Source organism: Engraulis encrasicolus, chromosome 6 (assembly GCF_034702125.1).
Source record: "Engraulis encrasicolus isolate BLACKSEA-1 chromosome 6, IST_EnEncr_1.0, whole genome shotgun sequence".
Classification (NCBI taxonomy): domain Eukaryota; kingdom Metazoa; phylum Chordata; class Actinopteri; order Clupeiformes; family Engraulidae; genus Engraulis; species Engraulis encrasicolus.
The window spans coordinates 50,132,680-50,149,936 of NC_085862.1; the positions used below are offsets into that span (position 1 = coordinate 50,132,680).

General features: G+C 46.9%; 1 protein-coding gene across 2 annotated transcripts in view; it reads left to right on the forward strand.

The window, feature by feature from the left end:
- The window catches only part of psmd1 (proteasome 26S subunit, non-ATPase 1), a 65,350-nt gene extending 49,592 nt beyond the window's left edge, over positions 1–15,758 (forward strand). For both annotated transcript variants that reach the window (XM_063201855.1, XM_063201856.1), the window contains 6 exons: positions 253–422; positions 3,088–3,180; positions 5,633–5,725; positions 7,431–7,595; positions 13,741–13,919; positions 15,520–15,758. In XM_063201855.1, the coding sequence (XP_063057925.1) occupies positions 253–422; positions 3,088–3,180; positions 5,633–5,725; positions 7,431–7,595; positions 13,741–13,887 (668 nt within the window). In that variant the 3' untranslated portion in view covers positions 13,888–13,919; positions 15,520–15,758. The remainder of the gene's footprint in view (positions 1–252; positions 423–3,087; positions 3,181–5,632; positions 5,726–7,430; positions 7,596–13,740; positions 13,920–15,519) is intronic.
- The last annotated feature ends 1,499 nt before the right edge of the window (positions 15,759–17,257 follow it).

Below are 17,257 nucleotides of genomic sequence, written 5' to 3' on the forward strand. Positions count from 1 at the left end.
GCCTTTGTGTGCGATATGCAATTACTTGGCTCCAGGAAGGATGGCTAAGATGATTAACTGGCCCCTGATATAAAACGAAAAAAATACACACAAAAACAAGTGAAGGTGGTGTACCTCTTTTTCCTGAATCTGACAGACATTGTTCTCTGGTTGTCTTTTCTCCTCTCTCTCTCTCTCTCTCTCTCTCTCTCTCTCTCTCTCTCTCTCTCTCTCTCTCTCTCTCTCTCTCTCTCTCTCCCCTTCCTTCTGTAGGTGGCCGTAACGTATCCATCTCGCTGCAGTCTCGTACGGGTCACACGCACATGCCGTCTGTGGTGGGCCTGCTGGTCTTCACCCAGTTCTGGTTCTGGTTCCCGCTCTCCCACTTCCTGTCCCTGGCCTTCACCCCCACCGCCATCATCGGCCTCAACAAGGACCTCAAGGTACAAAACATGCTAACACGGTCAAGCACTATCAGCAATAGCACACATTAGCGCAGTACTGCCATTGGCCTCAAGGTACATAACACGCTAGCACAGTCCAGCACTAGCAGCACAGCACACCAGCATTACCAATACTATCCCTGGCCTCAGTAAGGGTCTCAAGGTACTGCCAGCACAGCACATCAGCATTAGCACAGCCTAGCACAATACATCATCAATCATTGGCCTCAACAAGGACCTCAAGGTACACATTAACACACTGGAGCACTAGCAGCACAACATCAGCATAGCATAGCTGCAGCAGTAATGGCACAGCATTACCAGCACAACACATGGGAGCACAGCACAACACAGCACCATCATTGACCTCAACCAGGACATCAACATTAACACAAGCACACCAGCTTTAGTGGCCATACCATAACACTAACAGCCTGCACAAAACAAGAAATACATATGCACACCAAATGAAGAATTGCTGCCAGCCTGATCTGGATTGTAAGATACCGGCAACTTGGATTTGTTGTCACTTTAACTCAACAACATTTGATCTGCAATCCAGGTGCAGCAACTATTTCTAATCCTCAAGTATGATGGACACCATGGGCAACAACCAATGCCAATTTTCTCACTACTGTACATTATTGTGGTTGAGTTAGTGAGGAAAAGGGGACATTTCATTAACGAAAAATGCCCAGAGTATTAACGCCAAATAATTGCAATTTAATGTAAATGTTGTTCCAAAAATTGAGTTTCTTCATAGCTTAGTGTGCTGCCTGCAATCTTCGAGTGACCCTTCTGGTCTGGTAATCCTCTCGGCTGTCTGCTTGTGTGGTGTGTGGTGTGTGGACTGGAGCGGTGACATTGGAAATCAGCCATGCAGGTCGAGACGCCGTATCAAGCGGCTCTGAGTCTGGAGGCAGACGCGCAGCGCAGCACAGCACAGTTGTGTATGTGGAATTGTCACGGTCTCAAAGGGTCCTGTTATGATGGACTTATTGCTGATTCTGGCCAAGACAGCGAGAGGCCACCTGCAACATTAATGCAATCCCAACCACACAGCAGCACTTAACCCTACACACTGACACACACACACACACACACACGGATGGACACACATACATACATACACACACACACACACACACACATGCACACGGACACACACACACACACAGAGACACATGGACACACGTGCATCTCTACACTTAATCCTCCAACCCAATTCTTCCACACCCCCTTCATGCACACAAGTGCAGACCCTCACATTCTCTCTCTCTCTCTCTCTCTCTCTCTCTCTCTCTCTCTCTCTCTCTCTCTCTCTCTCTCTCTCTCTCTCTCTCTCTCTCCCTCCCTCTCTCTCTCTCTCTCTCTCTCTCTCTCTCTCTCTCTCTCTCTCGCACGCACGCACGCACGCACGCACGCACGCACGCACGCACGCACACAGCCAGGGCATTTTGCCAAAGCTTCAATCACAGTGGCCACAAGTGGTGGAGATCAATGCGTCACACTCCCAGCCCTTAATGGAATGGGCTCTTCTCGCCATCCCTGAAACAATGTGTGTGCACAATAAGCTAAAGCCATGATCTCTAATACACACACACACACACACACACACACACACACACACACACACACACACACACACACACACACACACACACACACACACACACACACACACACACACACACACACACACACACGACTGACCACCTGCTACACTCAGTGCCAGCTATAAGAAGTGTCGGTGTGTTTGCCTTCTACCAGCCTTTGCATTACTGAGGCAGTTTGAAGCGCTGACTTCATCTTACACACTAAAGGCTCTTGTTTTTTCTGTGCTGGCTAAAGCAGAAGAGCTCAGCACTGTATAGCATTATACTATCCTGTCTCACCTGGTCCTGTCTCTCTTCTGTCCCCCACTGTGTAGGATGGTGGACAGGTATTGCAACTATGCTGCTCATCTTTTCATGAATCTTTACAAACTAATAAACTAATATGTACTACTATGACCCAAGTACAGTAAGTTGTAGTAGTTACATATGTCTATTTCTGGTCATTCATAATTGCGGACATGGAGAAGAGTCACCTTTTCATGTATGAAGATTTTTCATAATCATAATCATTTCATAGTCATAAAAGAATACTTAGAATTTGTGGTGGTAAGTCAGTTTTTGTAAAGGGTAGCATGTGTGAATTGGCAGCATGAATTCTGGAGAGAAAATGCTAAAAATATTACACAGTGCACCTTTACCACTGCCCCTAACTGGGCCGGAGATATCAGTCATGGCATGGGCTCAGTTGTCCGCTTTGTCCAGATGTTTGCAGGAGAATCCTTACCCTTAGCTTCCTACAGTACCGCCTCATCCAAGGACCTCATCTTTTCCCTGAAAAGGGATAGCCTTATGATTTGTTTTCACAGGTTGAGCTGGTCGTCATAATAAAAGTAAGGCTACTATTGGGAGGGGGGGAAATGTATTCATTTCATTAATAGAACCTTGGGTGAGGCTACGTACTGTAAATCAATACCCCTCGTTGAACATGAAGAGAATTTAACTGTAGGCTTTAAGAGTCGATCACAGATTTTATATGCTCCATTTTTGAGTCTTGTATCCTATTTTGTCTCCCCCTAAATCCCCGCCCCCGCCCCCCCTCTCTCCTCCAGATGCCCAAAGTGCAGTACAGATCCAACTGCAAGCCGTCCACCTTCGCCTACCCACCCGCCCTGGAGGTGCCCAAGGAGAAAGAGAAGGAGAAGGTGAGATGTGTGTTTTTAGATGCGTCCCACGCATCTCTATAAGAGGCTTTGGTGTCCGTCCGTCCGTCCGTCCGCCCGTCCGCCCTCCCGTGATGGGTTTCTGAATTGTGATTCCCTCTTGTGATTCCCTCTTGTGTCCACAAGGTGGCAGTCGCTCAGTTTTGGCCTGGAGCTCATGCGTGCAAAGCAAAAGCTCTTTGCCAGTGAGAAAAACATGGCGGCACTTCCTGTTGATTTTCACATGAAAGTTTTGCTTAATTTAAAGTCCCTAAGCGACTATACATGTTGTGGCTTCCATATATTGATGTAAAAGTGCCCCACAAAGTAATGAAGCACAACAAAGTTACTCCACATTACCATTTGACCACTCGTTTTTTATGCTAACAGGGTAGCTAATGTAGCATTGTAAATGATCCAGGGAGAAAGGGGGAAATGTTGTGATTTCAGTCCGCCTGAGGCAACGATTTTCGTGGGGAAGATGACCTGCATCTCGGTGGCATTGAACCACGCCCCCGTGCCTTATTTGGCTCGCTCAGCACGTGCGTCCTCAGTCCAATCGCAATGCTTTATTTTCCCCAGACGTTTAATCGCATTTAAGTGAAAGTTCCATGTATATACACATCGCAAAATAACTCTTAATCCGATCTATTTAAATAGCATTTATTAAATCGGACTTAAAAACATCATGTACACGTAGCCAATGTCTCATTGATTAGTTTATGGAACTTACGGTTTGTCTGTTACGGTCCACGAAGACAATATCCACGTGAAAACGCAAACGCCTGCAAACCACTGTTTTGACAGAAATACAGTTCACCTGTCGCCTACTCTGTTTTCTTCCCAAAGCGGCATTTAAAAGTATTCCATGAAATCCAACATCAACGTCACTTCAAATAGGTGACAGCATCATGCACACACATGAAATAACACTTCAGTGAGGGGGGGACATCACTGCTCTCATATTAAAGTGAAAAGAGAATTTCACATTTTAGTTTATTTAATGTAGGCCTATGCAAAATTGCAAATAGCCTATTCATTGAAATGTTTCATTGTAATTCATTGTAATGTTTGCCTGTTTTTTATGTTTGTAATTATTTATTTTTTTAAAATAAAAAATCGTGATTAAAAAAAAAAATAGCCTAACAAAAATAGAGATTTTATGTTAAAAAAAAAATGTGATATGGGATGGACCGATGGCCCCCCTAAGCTAAATTCGCCTTAGGTCCCCACATTGCTAAATGTAGTGTAAGGGATTATTTTGAAAAGACAGTAACATGTAATCAGCAATGCATTACAGTTTTTCAGTAAATTGCCCAACACTGTTGAAATCCTATGGTACTTTTTCAAATCCAGGCTTATACAGTACATGGTAGGCTTATTGATAAATTGCCTTGACAGGTTATGAGGAGGCCAAGGGGGCGTTTGGGCAAAAAAGGTTCAGAACGGGCATAGACGGACGCATCTGTTGTCCGCCTGTCGGACTTGTTTTAAACTCATCTGTCTTCCAGTTAGAACATGCACTGATCCTGGAAAAATGTCCTCCTCCCTCACCAAGAGTGTTGTTTTCCTGACTAAATGCACCCACTGAACGTTTCCCAAAAAAACCCATCTTCTTCAAATAAACAGATTTTATTGTTGGAACTGGTTGATGAGGGTGACTCACCTGTTTACCATCGGTCTACACCTGCTGACGGGCTTTTTTTTCTTTCTCTAAGAGCTGCGCTGTCCACAACTCTTTAGCGCACTTGTAAACAAAAGCGATCTGACTCAGCAAGAGATCAATCGAGTTTTAGATTTAAAAATACAGTCAAAACTCCCCTCTTACCCAATCCTAAACACTGTATGATGAGTTATTAAACCAGCGACAAAAGACATCACATTTACGGACAAGACCATTTAGGAAAACTTTGGGATTCGGTTCTATTTATACACCAACAAACCGCCTCCCCCCTCCCTCGTTCCCATGATTCCATTTCCAAAATGGCCTCCCCCTCTCGCCGTGCTGGGAGAATAATATCACAGCTGTTATCTGCCGCAGGTGTTTGGCACATACTGTAGAGCCCCTTAGCTCCTCTGGCGGTCCACCTTGCAGGGCCAGCTCCTAGCACTGCGGTGCGGTGTGGTGTGGTGGTATGGTAACATGCCAGCCTCGCTTAGCCTAGCCCTGCTCTGCTCTGCCCAGGGAAGCTGTTTTCCTGGCTCTCCTGCACACTCTGTGGCCTTGGGAAGCACATGGCAGCACACTCTTCCTTAAACTCCCCTCACGGTCAAGTGTGTCTGTCTGTCTCTGTCTGTGTGGGTGTGTGTGTCTGTCTCTGTGTCTGTGTCTGTGTACGTGTGTGCATTGTGAGGTGGGGGATTTTTTTTCTCCTGTGAGGATTTATGTGTGCAGTGGTCTCCTAAAGCCCCTCTTAATTCTCCTCCATGCCGTTTGTGTGTGTGTATGCTACAGGTGTCCACCGCTGTGCTGTCCATCACGGCCAAGGCCAAGAAGAAGGAGAAGGAGAAGGAAAAGAAGGAGAAGGAGGAGGAGAAGATGGAAGTGGTACGTGAGAAAGAGAGAGTGCAAGAGAGTGTATGAGGCGTTTGTGTGTGTGCGTGCCCATGCTCTGCTCATAACTGACTACAGCAGTACTCCTGCTGTTTGACATACACACTGCACTAATGAACCCATACTTAAGTGGACAGGCCAACCTAGTGTATGTGCGCACGCTCTCGTGTGCCTATATTTGTGTGCCCAGATCTGTGTGTGTGGCAGCCCCTCTCCCCCTCTCCTGCGTGCTGAGGTTGGGTCACTGGTAGAGGTGTGTGTGTGTGTGTGTGTGTGTGTGTGTGTGTGTGTGTGTGTGTGTGTGTGTGTGTGTGTGTGTGTGTGTGTGTGTGTGTGTGTGTGTGTGTGTGTGTGTGTGTGTGTGTGTGTGTGTGTGTGTGTGTGTGTGTTTTGAGGAGAGGAGGGGTGTGTGTGTGTGTTTTGAGGAGAGGAGGGGTGTGTGTGTGTGTTTTGAGGAGAGGAGGGGTGTAATGTGGTAATACTTTACAGGTTCCTGTTCTCTCCACAGCAGCCTCTGTTATGAGACACCTGGGAATAGTACCGTAAAGGCTCTCTCTCTTGTGTTCTCTCTCGCTCTCTCACCTCCTTTGAGTATTTCTTTTCTTCTCTTTTTGTTCTCTGTCATTCTGTCTGTCTTTCTCTTGCTCTCTCTTTGTTTCTGCCCTTATCTCTTCTACATGTTCTCTCTCTCGCTTTCCTTCCCTCTCTCCCCTTCCTGGCTCTTCTAGAGTCTAACTTCCCACCCTCCCTTTCCCTTTGTCTGCCTGTCTCTCTTTCTCTCTCTCTCTCTCTCTCTCTCCGTGTCACTCCATCTCTCTCTCTCTATCCCTTCCTCCACCATCCATAACAATCTGTTTGGTCACTCGCTCTGTTTTCGTCTGTCTGCCTCTCTCATGCTTCCTTCTCTGTCTCAGTGTCTGCATGTGTGCCCCACTGTAGCAGCAGTACAGTAATGAAGAGTGCAGGGCCTGGTGGGGGTATTACTCAGCAGAGCCCTGTCACCCTGCTCCCCAGCACTGTCAACTCTATTCAGCTTTACTCTCACTTAGAACCTTCATTGCCATCAGCACTCTGCTCCCACAATCCTCCCTGCAATCGGAACTGTGCGTGTGTGTGCTTGCGAGAGCTGAAGGGTTGAGGCAAGGGGTGATGTCAGGGGTTGAAACTGATCCCAGCAATGCACACACACACACACACAGACACACACACACACACACACACACACACACACACACACACACACACACACACACACACACACACACACACACACACACACCACATACACATACACATACACATACACACACACACACACACACACACACACACACGCACACACACACCATCAACCCCCAGCACCCCCAGATCCCCACTGGGTGTCTCCCCAGTGAGGGGTTTAGTGCCAGGCTATTGGGGCCCCACATGTACCTGTTCAGAAAGACTAGTACCCCTAATCCACTGGACAAATGGATATTTACTCAACCTTTTGCTACACACACACACACACATGGGAGACAAATGTTTGTATCATTGTATGTCGATGTCTATCCATATTCAGTGAACTCTGTGGATGAGGTCGATAGCAGCCTTCACAGAGGAATTCAGACATTTCACTACTTCGGCACTGAGGAAGAGCGATGGTTCTCTGCCTCTGCGTGTGTTTACATTTCTTTTGCGCATGTGGTCTCTCTTGCAGGAGACGGACGGAGACAAAGAAAAGAAGGACGAGGAGAAAGAGAAGGAGAAGAAGAAGGAGGCGGAGCCTAACTTCCAGCTGCTGGAGAACCCGGCGCGTGTCTTGCCCGCCCAGCTCAAAGTGCTGGCCATGCCCGAGACCTGTCGTTACCAGCCCTTCAAGCCCGTAAGTACCTACTCCTCAACACTACACTACACCTTTGCATACACTTAGCTGCTAGGAAACTCGGCTCAAAGTGCAGGCCATGCCCGAGACCTGTCGTTACCAGCCCTTCAAACCTTTAAGTGTCTACACTACACTATACACTTAGCTGCTAGGAAACTCAGCTCAAAGTGCTGGCCATGCCCGAGACCCTTCAAGCCGGTAAATATCTATTCCATTTTCTTACACTACAACACTACACTACCATTACAAACATTTAGCTGCTAGGGAAACCATCTCAACCCAAGTGCTAACTATGCCTGAGGCCTGCCACTACCAGCCTTTCAAAACTGTAAGTGTATACTTGACTCCATATCACCATAACGGCGCATTAGACATTTAGCTGCTAGAGAACGCAACTCAAATTGCTGGCTATGCCCAGGGCCTGCCTCTACCAGCTCTTCAAACCTGTAAGTATCTACACTAGAAGAGAAAGAGGTCATCCATAAGTTTCTACACTCCAACACAACAGCATTACATGCATTAAGCTGCTAGAGAACGCAGCATGCCCCAGGCATGCCACTACCAGCCCTTCAAGCCCGTAAGTAACCAGTCTCTCTCATTCATAGATGCCGTGTACTGTTTTTGGAATGGCCCAATGCTGTACACTGTCATCTTGGGCCGTTATTGAGATAATTTACATAGATATTGCCACCTGCTGCAGGATAATATGTACCGTCTTGTCGCCAATTGATGGTAACTGTATGCTGAATAAGCATGGTGGCAATCTGACATATGTCCTTCGTTCTGATATAAAGGAGTGGTCAACACGACATTGAGTATTCATATCGATGTGTCTCATTCACCTGAACTGCCCATTACAAACATATAGCTGCTGGAGAACCTAGCTCAAAGTGCTGGCCAATGCTCTAGGCTTATCAAGCAAGCACGTCTCAATGCTCCTTAACCTCATTTACTTACTTGTGCAAAATATTTTGAAATTGTAACATAATAATAACAAAAACCTAATTCAACTGTCAATCTTGCAACAGTATGTGGAGGAGACCTAGAACAACAAAATATATTGCAAACTTAAATAGCCTTGAAATGCACAAAAGACATATTAACCTCCAAATAAATAGAGAGCAGAGAAGGCTTCTGGACGACTTACCAAATTATTTACACCCTTTTGGTACACCTCGGTAGTGTGTCCGTCCGGCATAATCAAGGTAACTATCACTGCAATCGAGGGCAAGCATATGAAAGTGGAAGCCCAACTGGGAAGCTCCAACTCCCATTGTCATTGTGACGGCACTCCACAGCACACAAGTGAACACTGCATACTGCACAGAACGAAATTACATTCATGCCTCACCCGTGCAAAGGGGCAGGCCCCAGTGGCGCCCGAAAGGGAGCATTGTGGCGGGACGGTACCATGCTCTGGTTAATTACTCCCCCCACCAACCTGGTGGGTCGAGAGTCGAACCGGTAAAGTCTGACGCCCTAACCACTTGCTGCTGTAATGACTGCACATCACAAAAACATAGAATATGTCACAAAAACACTATACAATTCAAGTGTTTATGGACATTGTACTATTTATTAGAATGTTATGTGAATTTAATGTGCGTATGTAATTTGAATTTAATGTGCTTATTATTTCAATCAGGGGCAGAATGTCATGACATAATGTAAATGTATAACTTTGTAGGCCAATTTTCTTCTTGTTTGGCATGGTGATGCCAATATAAATAATTCAGGTGGAAGACTAAATCTACTCATTCTTGGTCATTACCATTTGAAACGTCCATAACACTGACTGTCATGTCATTCGTTAATTATACATTTTGACGGAGCCCTTTGTCCCTGAATACCCTAAAGCCCTGGCCATTATTCTGGATGGCAGTAAACTGAGACATGCTATTTAATAGCCGTTTTTATCGGCATAATTTGCAGTCTTTTCCCGCCGGGACCCTGGTGACATGTCTTTGGTCTTTTGGTGACCTCGTGTACTGGAGGTGAACACCTGTGTGTCAAAGGGCGAGTAATTATATGCCAAGCTCAAAGAGGCTGGTGCACAGGAGATCAGAGCTCAAAGGGCTATATACTATATGGGATAGAAACCGGTGTCTAATTATTTCAGCCCACATCATGGCTGTATGGTGGTGGCCCAAGGCTTCAACACTGTTGGCTTTATAATTTCCATACATTTAAATGTGTGATGCACTGGTTTCAGACTGAAGTTTACATCAACCATCACATATTTGGTCAAATTTCCAAAGCTTAAATGATCTGTTTAGCCAGGTCGAGCAGTGTGTGTACAGGTGAAGTTAAGAATTCAATAGCTGATTTCTGGTTGCTCATCACACCATTAAGATGCTATAGCGGGCACTTGTTCTGCCTTGGTTTTGACCACATTACCTTTCCTGAAGAGATGACAAAGCATTCATCTAGTCTAGCCTAGTCTATGCATGCCGTATCATTGGCAAAATGAACTTGCCGTGGGAGAGCCCACCCCATGATTACAACACGCAGCTCAGATTTCTCTTTGCTATTGACATCCAAAAAAACAAGGTACACATCATCTCCCAAAGACTGTCCAGCCATGAACTCACCCCCGGCCCCTCCCTCCACCCCCACAGCTAATGTGATTATCAGCATCGAGGAGAGCGAGAGAGGGAGCAAGGGAGCACATCTGGATCGTAAAGCCTTCCTTTCGGCTGCATGCCCATGCCCTAATGTCGACCATTTCCCCACGGTCGCTAAATTCAGTTTCAGCGTTTGCCCACGCACTGGAACTCAACCAGACCCCCTCGCTGTGGTGTGCAACAGAGAGGCTGGCTGACTGGTTGATGTGCAGGCTGGCTGACTGGCTGATGGTTCGCTGCTGGGTCCAGATAAACAGAGCCAGAACAGTTGCCATGGTCACCGCGTTAGAGGTCAGCTAGTGTGCCGTGGGGCAGTTAGCCTGCTAGGTCCGCCTGGTCTTCAAAGCTTTTTCTCAGGCATCGTCTTGTGTCCAGGCATCATGCCCAACACCCAAAAAAAGAAAGAAAAAGAAACCGCTCCTACTGCCCATCAACGTTGGCAGCGGGCGATAGCCGCTGTCTAACTCTGACGGCCGTGTTTACGTGCTGCTGAAGAATGGCCATTTCGCACAGCCCCACTGGCTCCAGTTTGCCGCGCTTTCCTGTCTTGCCGTCGTGTGGGAGTGCGAGCTGTCTCGGCCGGGGGAGAGGCGTACGTCTAAACACTCGGAGGTGTGTGCTGATCAGCCGTGATGTGTGGGAGGCATGGTGGACTACCTAGCAGAGCTTTGAAGGAGGGCCCTTGATGAAAGGCACAGGGACGGAAGGCCGGGAGATAGGGGGCAGGATCAGGTGAAGTGGGGTTGGGTTGTCCACCCAGCCAGGGCTGGAAAGGGCGTGTGTATGTATGCGTGCGAGTGCGTGCGTGTATATATATTAGTGTTGCACCGATACCAGTATCGGGTGGGGCCCAGATCATCACTAAAATGGTGGTATCAGTATCGGCGAGTACCAACAAATAGGGCACCACCGATGCTTGTATGACACTTGAACACAGCCTTGAACTTGACACTTGAACGCAAATTAACACAATTAATTATGAGTAGATGCCCCTATCTAACTCCTCACTTTTATGTGTGCATTAACGTGGCAGAATGAGTGTATGACCTAAATATATGCATGTCTGTAGGGAGAGAACACAGCGTTTACCTCTGGTCCAAGTGTTCACGCGACAGCTGGGCCACCACAATTTCCAGGCCCTCGGTAGGCGACCAATGCAAGCCCAACGCTTCTTCTCATGCGCTCTTCTTCAGTGTTCAGGGTTCGTGGGGAGGGAAACCCCACGTATAGTTCTTAAAATCCACAAGTCTTCATGTCTTCCAAAAGCTGTATGAGACAGTCTCTAAATATCCCATCATTCCTCAACAAACCTCTCGGCAGGTGTTTTCTCCAATTGCCTGCTCACGGCCTAGTTGGCCCGGCTAGCACGCGAGAGCCACCTCTCCTGAGGTCTCGCTCCGGAAGTCTCCTGTGACCTCTGAACCCCTACCCTTTATAGGTAACCAGTTGCGTCTCCCCCGTGTGATGTGGATATGATAGTGGGCTGTACTATTCTGTGCACCTACTGACCCTTTACATCGTAACAGTAGGCATATGTTTGTAAACTGCCACACCAAAAGCCAAAAAAGGGTATCGGTGCAACACTAATAAATATGCGTGTGTCAGCTTGCCAGGGCACCAGGCCCATCCTGTAGTTCCCTCCCTTCCCACGCACAGCCAAGCCAAGCCGAGTAGAGCATAACAGAGCCAGGCCAGTGCGTCTGCCTTTGTTCCCCTGGGTGTCTCCTGTGCAGCCGGTCAAGGGCAGAGCAGGGCCCTGGTCATCTGCTTGCTGCTGGAGGACTATAGACACACACACACACACACACACACACACACACACACACACACACACACACACACACACACACACACACACACACACACACACACACACACACACACACACACAGTTCTCGGGGGTCTGCTGCTGCCTGTCAGTCTGCTCCTGATGAATGATGGAAGGGAAAGTTGGGGTGAAATAGCTTCAGGCACTGGCTACTCAGGAAGGTCAGCAGCACTGCTCAGGGCAGAGAGGGATGCTAAAGTGTGTGTGCGTTTTGCGTGTGTGTATGCGCGCGCACGAATGAGTACACACCTGTACGTAGGCAAATAATTTCACTTAAATTACTTACACACACACACACACACACACACACACACACACACACACACACACACACACACACACACACACACACACACACAGGTCTTTCTGGTTACCTACACCATGCTGAGCTGCTTGTGGACATCAAAGGTCCTGGAGCCTCCTGTATGACAGCTTTGCTACGCTGATCTTGGACTACTTCATGTGGAAATCTGACCCCTCAAGTCAAAGCTATTTAAAAGCGTTTTGTATTTGGAACAGGGCCAATAGTATGAATTTAGTGTTTGGTATTGGAAGAGGGCCAATATGCTTCTGCAGTAATGTTTGGCTATAGTGGATGATAAGAGAGTGCATGTAAAACCCATAGCCCAGATCCTAAAGGCCATACACAATTAGATGTGGGTTTCAGGCCGACCAGAACGGAGACGGTGCCGGTGCCCCCACCAGTTGCGTTCGGCACTAAAGTGCTTATCTGCGAACCACTCGTGTTCATACAAAGCTCTGAACCTTTACCCGCACGTGACTGCGTTACCCGGATGAACCTGCTGACGGCCATGTTGTCGTCACGGTTTGCGGAGAAAATCCAAGTATTTTGCGGTGCGCACTTCAAACTAACTTTCTGGTTCGGAATGCTAAGATCTTTGGCGTGAACACGACGGCTGGTTCGCGATTGGGTGCGGGAATGGGCACCGGCATGGTTCTCAGTTGGCCTGAATGCGCCTTAAAAGGAAATTTGGACACGTGCGTTTGATCTGAGAAATTTTGATTCCAGTGGTAATACCCAATTCTCCTCTAATAACTGTCTAGGTTACTGCACAGGATCAGTCATTCCCAAAATACACACTTTTCTTTTTCACAAAGACTTGAATCTCGCTAAGTGATCCGTGGAGTTCACTTGCAATGTAAAATAGTGAATAGAATTTCACTCCTTCCCTTTATCCTTTATTCCCTGTTTCTCTCTTCCCTGAGTCTGGAGGCAGACGCGCAGCGCAGTTGTGTGTGTGGAATTGTCACCGTCTCAAAGGGTCCTGTTATGATGGACTTATTGCTGATTCTGGCCAAGCCAGCGAGAGGCCACCTGCAACATTAATGCAATCCCAACCACACAGCAGCACTTAACCCTACACACTGACACACACACGGATGGACACACATACGGACACACATGGACACACGCACACACACGGATACACACGGACACACAAACACACACACACACATGGACACACGTGCATCTCTACACTTAATCCTCCAACCCAATTCTTCCACACCCCCTTCATGAACACAAGTGCAGACCCTCACATTCTCTCTCTCTCTCTCTCTCTCTCTCTCTCTCTCTCTCTCTCTCTCTCTCTCTCTCTCTCTCTCTCTCTCTGTTGTGCTGATCAGTATTGCTGGTGTTAATGGCTATATCCCCTGTCTGTGCGTCCCTCAGCTGCATACGGGAGGCATCATCATCCTGAAGGACACTAGTGAGGAGGAGGAGGAGCTGGTGGAGCCAGTGTCTGCTCACGGCCCCAAGATCGAGGAGGAGGAGCAGGAACCAGAGGCCCCCGAGCCCTTCGAGTACATCGACGAATGAGGAGGGAGCACCCAGTAGCCGCCATATACCAGGTACACACACACACACACACACACACACATACACACACACACACACACACACACACACACACACACACACACACACACGCGCGCGCAAAAGCAAAAGCCGCTCAGGACAGACTTTTGGAATCCCATAGCTATAATACATGAGAACTGTATGTAGGGAATGTAGCTGAAGCAGATGTACACTGAGCCCTCCACAACAAAGACACATTGTCTTCCTCACAGTCAAGGCCTAGGCCATACAGAGACACACATGGAACTGGCAGGTGCAATACCCCCCGACCCTCCCACACATCTTCTGTGTAACTGTAAATCCTACACTGTTTAGCTTAGCGACTCCATGTCCCACAATCCATCTGGAAATCCTTCAGGCTCCTCAGCCAAATATTCTTGTTTAATATAAGCACTTAATGTAAGCGCTGGCTACCAGAACTGAGCCTGTCAGACACAAACAAACGGTGTACAGTACCCTGAGGAATGTGTGGTAGCCTCCCTCTGTTACGGAAAGCAGAGGCTTCAAGTACGACACATTCTTCTTTTCGATCGCCTTCCACGTTCTTTTGTCTTTTTGTTTTTGTGGATTTTGTGTGGGGTTGGTCTTTTTGTTGGTCCTCCCTCCTCTACCCCCCCCTTCACTGGCCACTTAAGGCAGTGGATGCGTCGCAGCTGCCTGTGCCCTTAGATGGTGACTAGATAGCATTAGCGGAAGCTAGCGCTATGCCGTGTGTGCGTGTGTGTGCGCGTGCGTGTGTGTGTCTGTGTCTGCATAACAAGGGCACCCCCACCCCCACCTCTTCAATGCTCGTGGAATGTAAGCAACGCTAATCGCTGCGGAACTTTTCCATGTAGTGCCGCAGACCGTCATTAGGCCAACTGCTTCTCCACGAGACTTAGGAAGCGGGGGGGTTAAATTACGGCAAAGCAGCCACAACAAGACGGCACCACCAGTCGTTCTGTGAGAAATCGTCTCAACCAGTAATGGTCTCTTTGAAGACGCTGAAAACGCTGGTCCATACGATGTATTACTCATATGAGTAGAGCTGTGTTACTGGCGCAGGAGAGAGACACGGAGACTGCGTATTGTTTTGGAGGTTGTTTCCAGTCAGGGTGGCGACTGTGTCAAAGGAGCGCTGAGCTGAAGTTTTGGAATGCAGATCTAAAGATGTTAAATTTCATTCCACACCCCGCCCCCTTCTAGTCTGGGATGCGTTTGTTACGTATCTAGCCATTGATTAAGTCGTGGGCAGCGAGGTGATGAGCAAATTGAAATTCTTCAAATATTTTGTGCGTTGCGTCTTGCTCCAACTCTACAACCGTCTGTCAGAGAGTAGTTTACAATTCTTGCATGTGTACAAATGACTGTGTTCTCACCCTTTCAATCTCTCTCTCTCTCTCTCTCTCTCTGTCTCTCTCTCTCTCTCTGTCTCTGTCTCTCTCTCTCTCTCTCTCTCTCTCTCTCTCTCTCTCTCTCTCTCTCTCTGTCTCTCTCTCTCTCTCTGTCTCTCTCTCTCTCATACTATGTGTGACGTGTCACTTAGTTATTGTGTTGTTGACGCTGATCAGTAGCACTGCCGGTAATGGATATTTTCTCTGTTCTTTCTCACAGGTGGTGTGATGAGTTCACAGCAGACCCCAGCATGAACCTTTCAACGCACCCAGCTTTGCCCCCTCCCCTCCCCTCCCCTCTTTTTTGTCCACTCTCTCCCCTTTTTTTTGTCCACACTCTACATGTTCCCGACTTCACGTGGTCTTCTCCAAACGTGGAGGTTTTACATTATCTTGTTGTTTAATGCCATCTTTTTTTTCTGTCAGTACAATAAATAAAATATATCTTGGAGAAAATAACATCTTGTCTGATCTCATTTACAAATAGCGGGATAAAGGTGTCAGGTTTTTGCACGGACAGCACCAGAGGGCTGCTTGTCTTATTCTGATTTAAATGCCAAGCCATCATCTTTGTCTATACTGCCACAGGATTCTAAATCTGTGGCTTGTCATTTGTGTGTTCATTAGCAATACAGTAGTTATGATTACTTGCAAATAAAGTTGGGTGATTTATTGAAGTCATAATTGGCAGGCAACGTTTGTTTAGGCACATTGCACGACCGTCTGGCATCTTTCCCGTGCCCTGGCTGTGCGTGCGGAGAGGGACGTGTGTTAGTAATTAGTTGTCCCTGGTGTTAATTTAATTCGAACGCAACCCCCGTCAATATAATTACCATCGACGGAGCCCTTTACGGTTTCTCCGAAGGCTCACGGACCAATGCAAATGACAAAATTCATGCCGTGCCCAGACCACATTTGTTACTGAAAAGGCAGCGTTTTATTACGCAAGGGCAACTACTCATTAACCCGTTTCCTCTTATCCGTCAGACTCTGTTATTGGGGTCGTTATTTATTAGGAGGAAGGTATGCTAATAAAGAGGAAGGTGCATGTAGCGCATCCCTGTGTTTACAATCGGCAAGCTAATTAGTCACGACCATGAGAGATTCTTTGGAAGTCTGGTCAGCCTGATTAGGCCTTCTGAGTACTGTGATGCTGCAAAAGGTGGTATTTATTTGTCAACTTTAACAGAGGCTTCTTTTGACTTTAAAACATAACAAAAAAAAAGTATTTAGAGTAAAAGTGGGTGAAGTGTCATCATGACGAGCCTGGCAAGAATGTCAGATGTGTTGATCCGAAAACTTTTCCACTGTACCCCAGCAGCTCAATCCGGCTCTGCGTCTTTTCATGTGCACTGACTGCAGTGCAGCACACAATATGAGAACCAGCTGCTCCTAACTACACAAGTAGGGCAGGCAACTGTGTTGCGGGGCTCTGTCACAATAACGTAAGGATGAAGAATCAGTTTATGTAACGGCAAGAAGAATGGCCAACACTTATTGAGGCACATTATACGCACCCAATATGTTTTCTTGGCTCCCTACTGAAAGCAAGTATTACTGTATAACGAGTCAGGGCCTCTGGCTCTGACCATTGGAAGTGTTGATGTTGGATATTCAGACATGCATTTTTTTGTCCTTATGATAATAATACTGGGTAATACCTTTTTATCACATTACCTAATAAAGTAAATAAAAAAATAATACATGGATAACATGACGTAACAAATATGTCAAATTATGGAAGAAAACGGTATTAGGCTCATGAAACATGAAGACCTACCAGTAGTCTACCCTGTTGCTAAGCAAGGGGCATCCTTTATTTTAATTTTGTGTATAATGTCTCATAGCAATTACATTAAGAATGTATGACTATAATGATGACAGAACCCTAGTAACAAGGAAATGCTGTTTAAGGAGACAATAACAAAAAAGAGCCTTATCTCCCAAGCTGAAAAGCT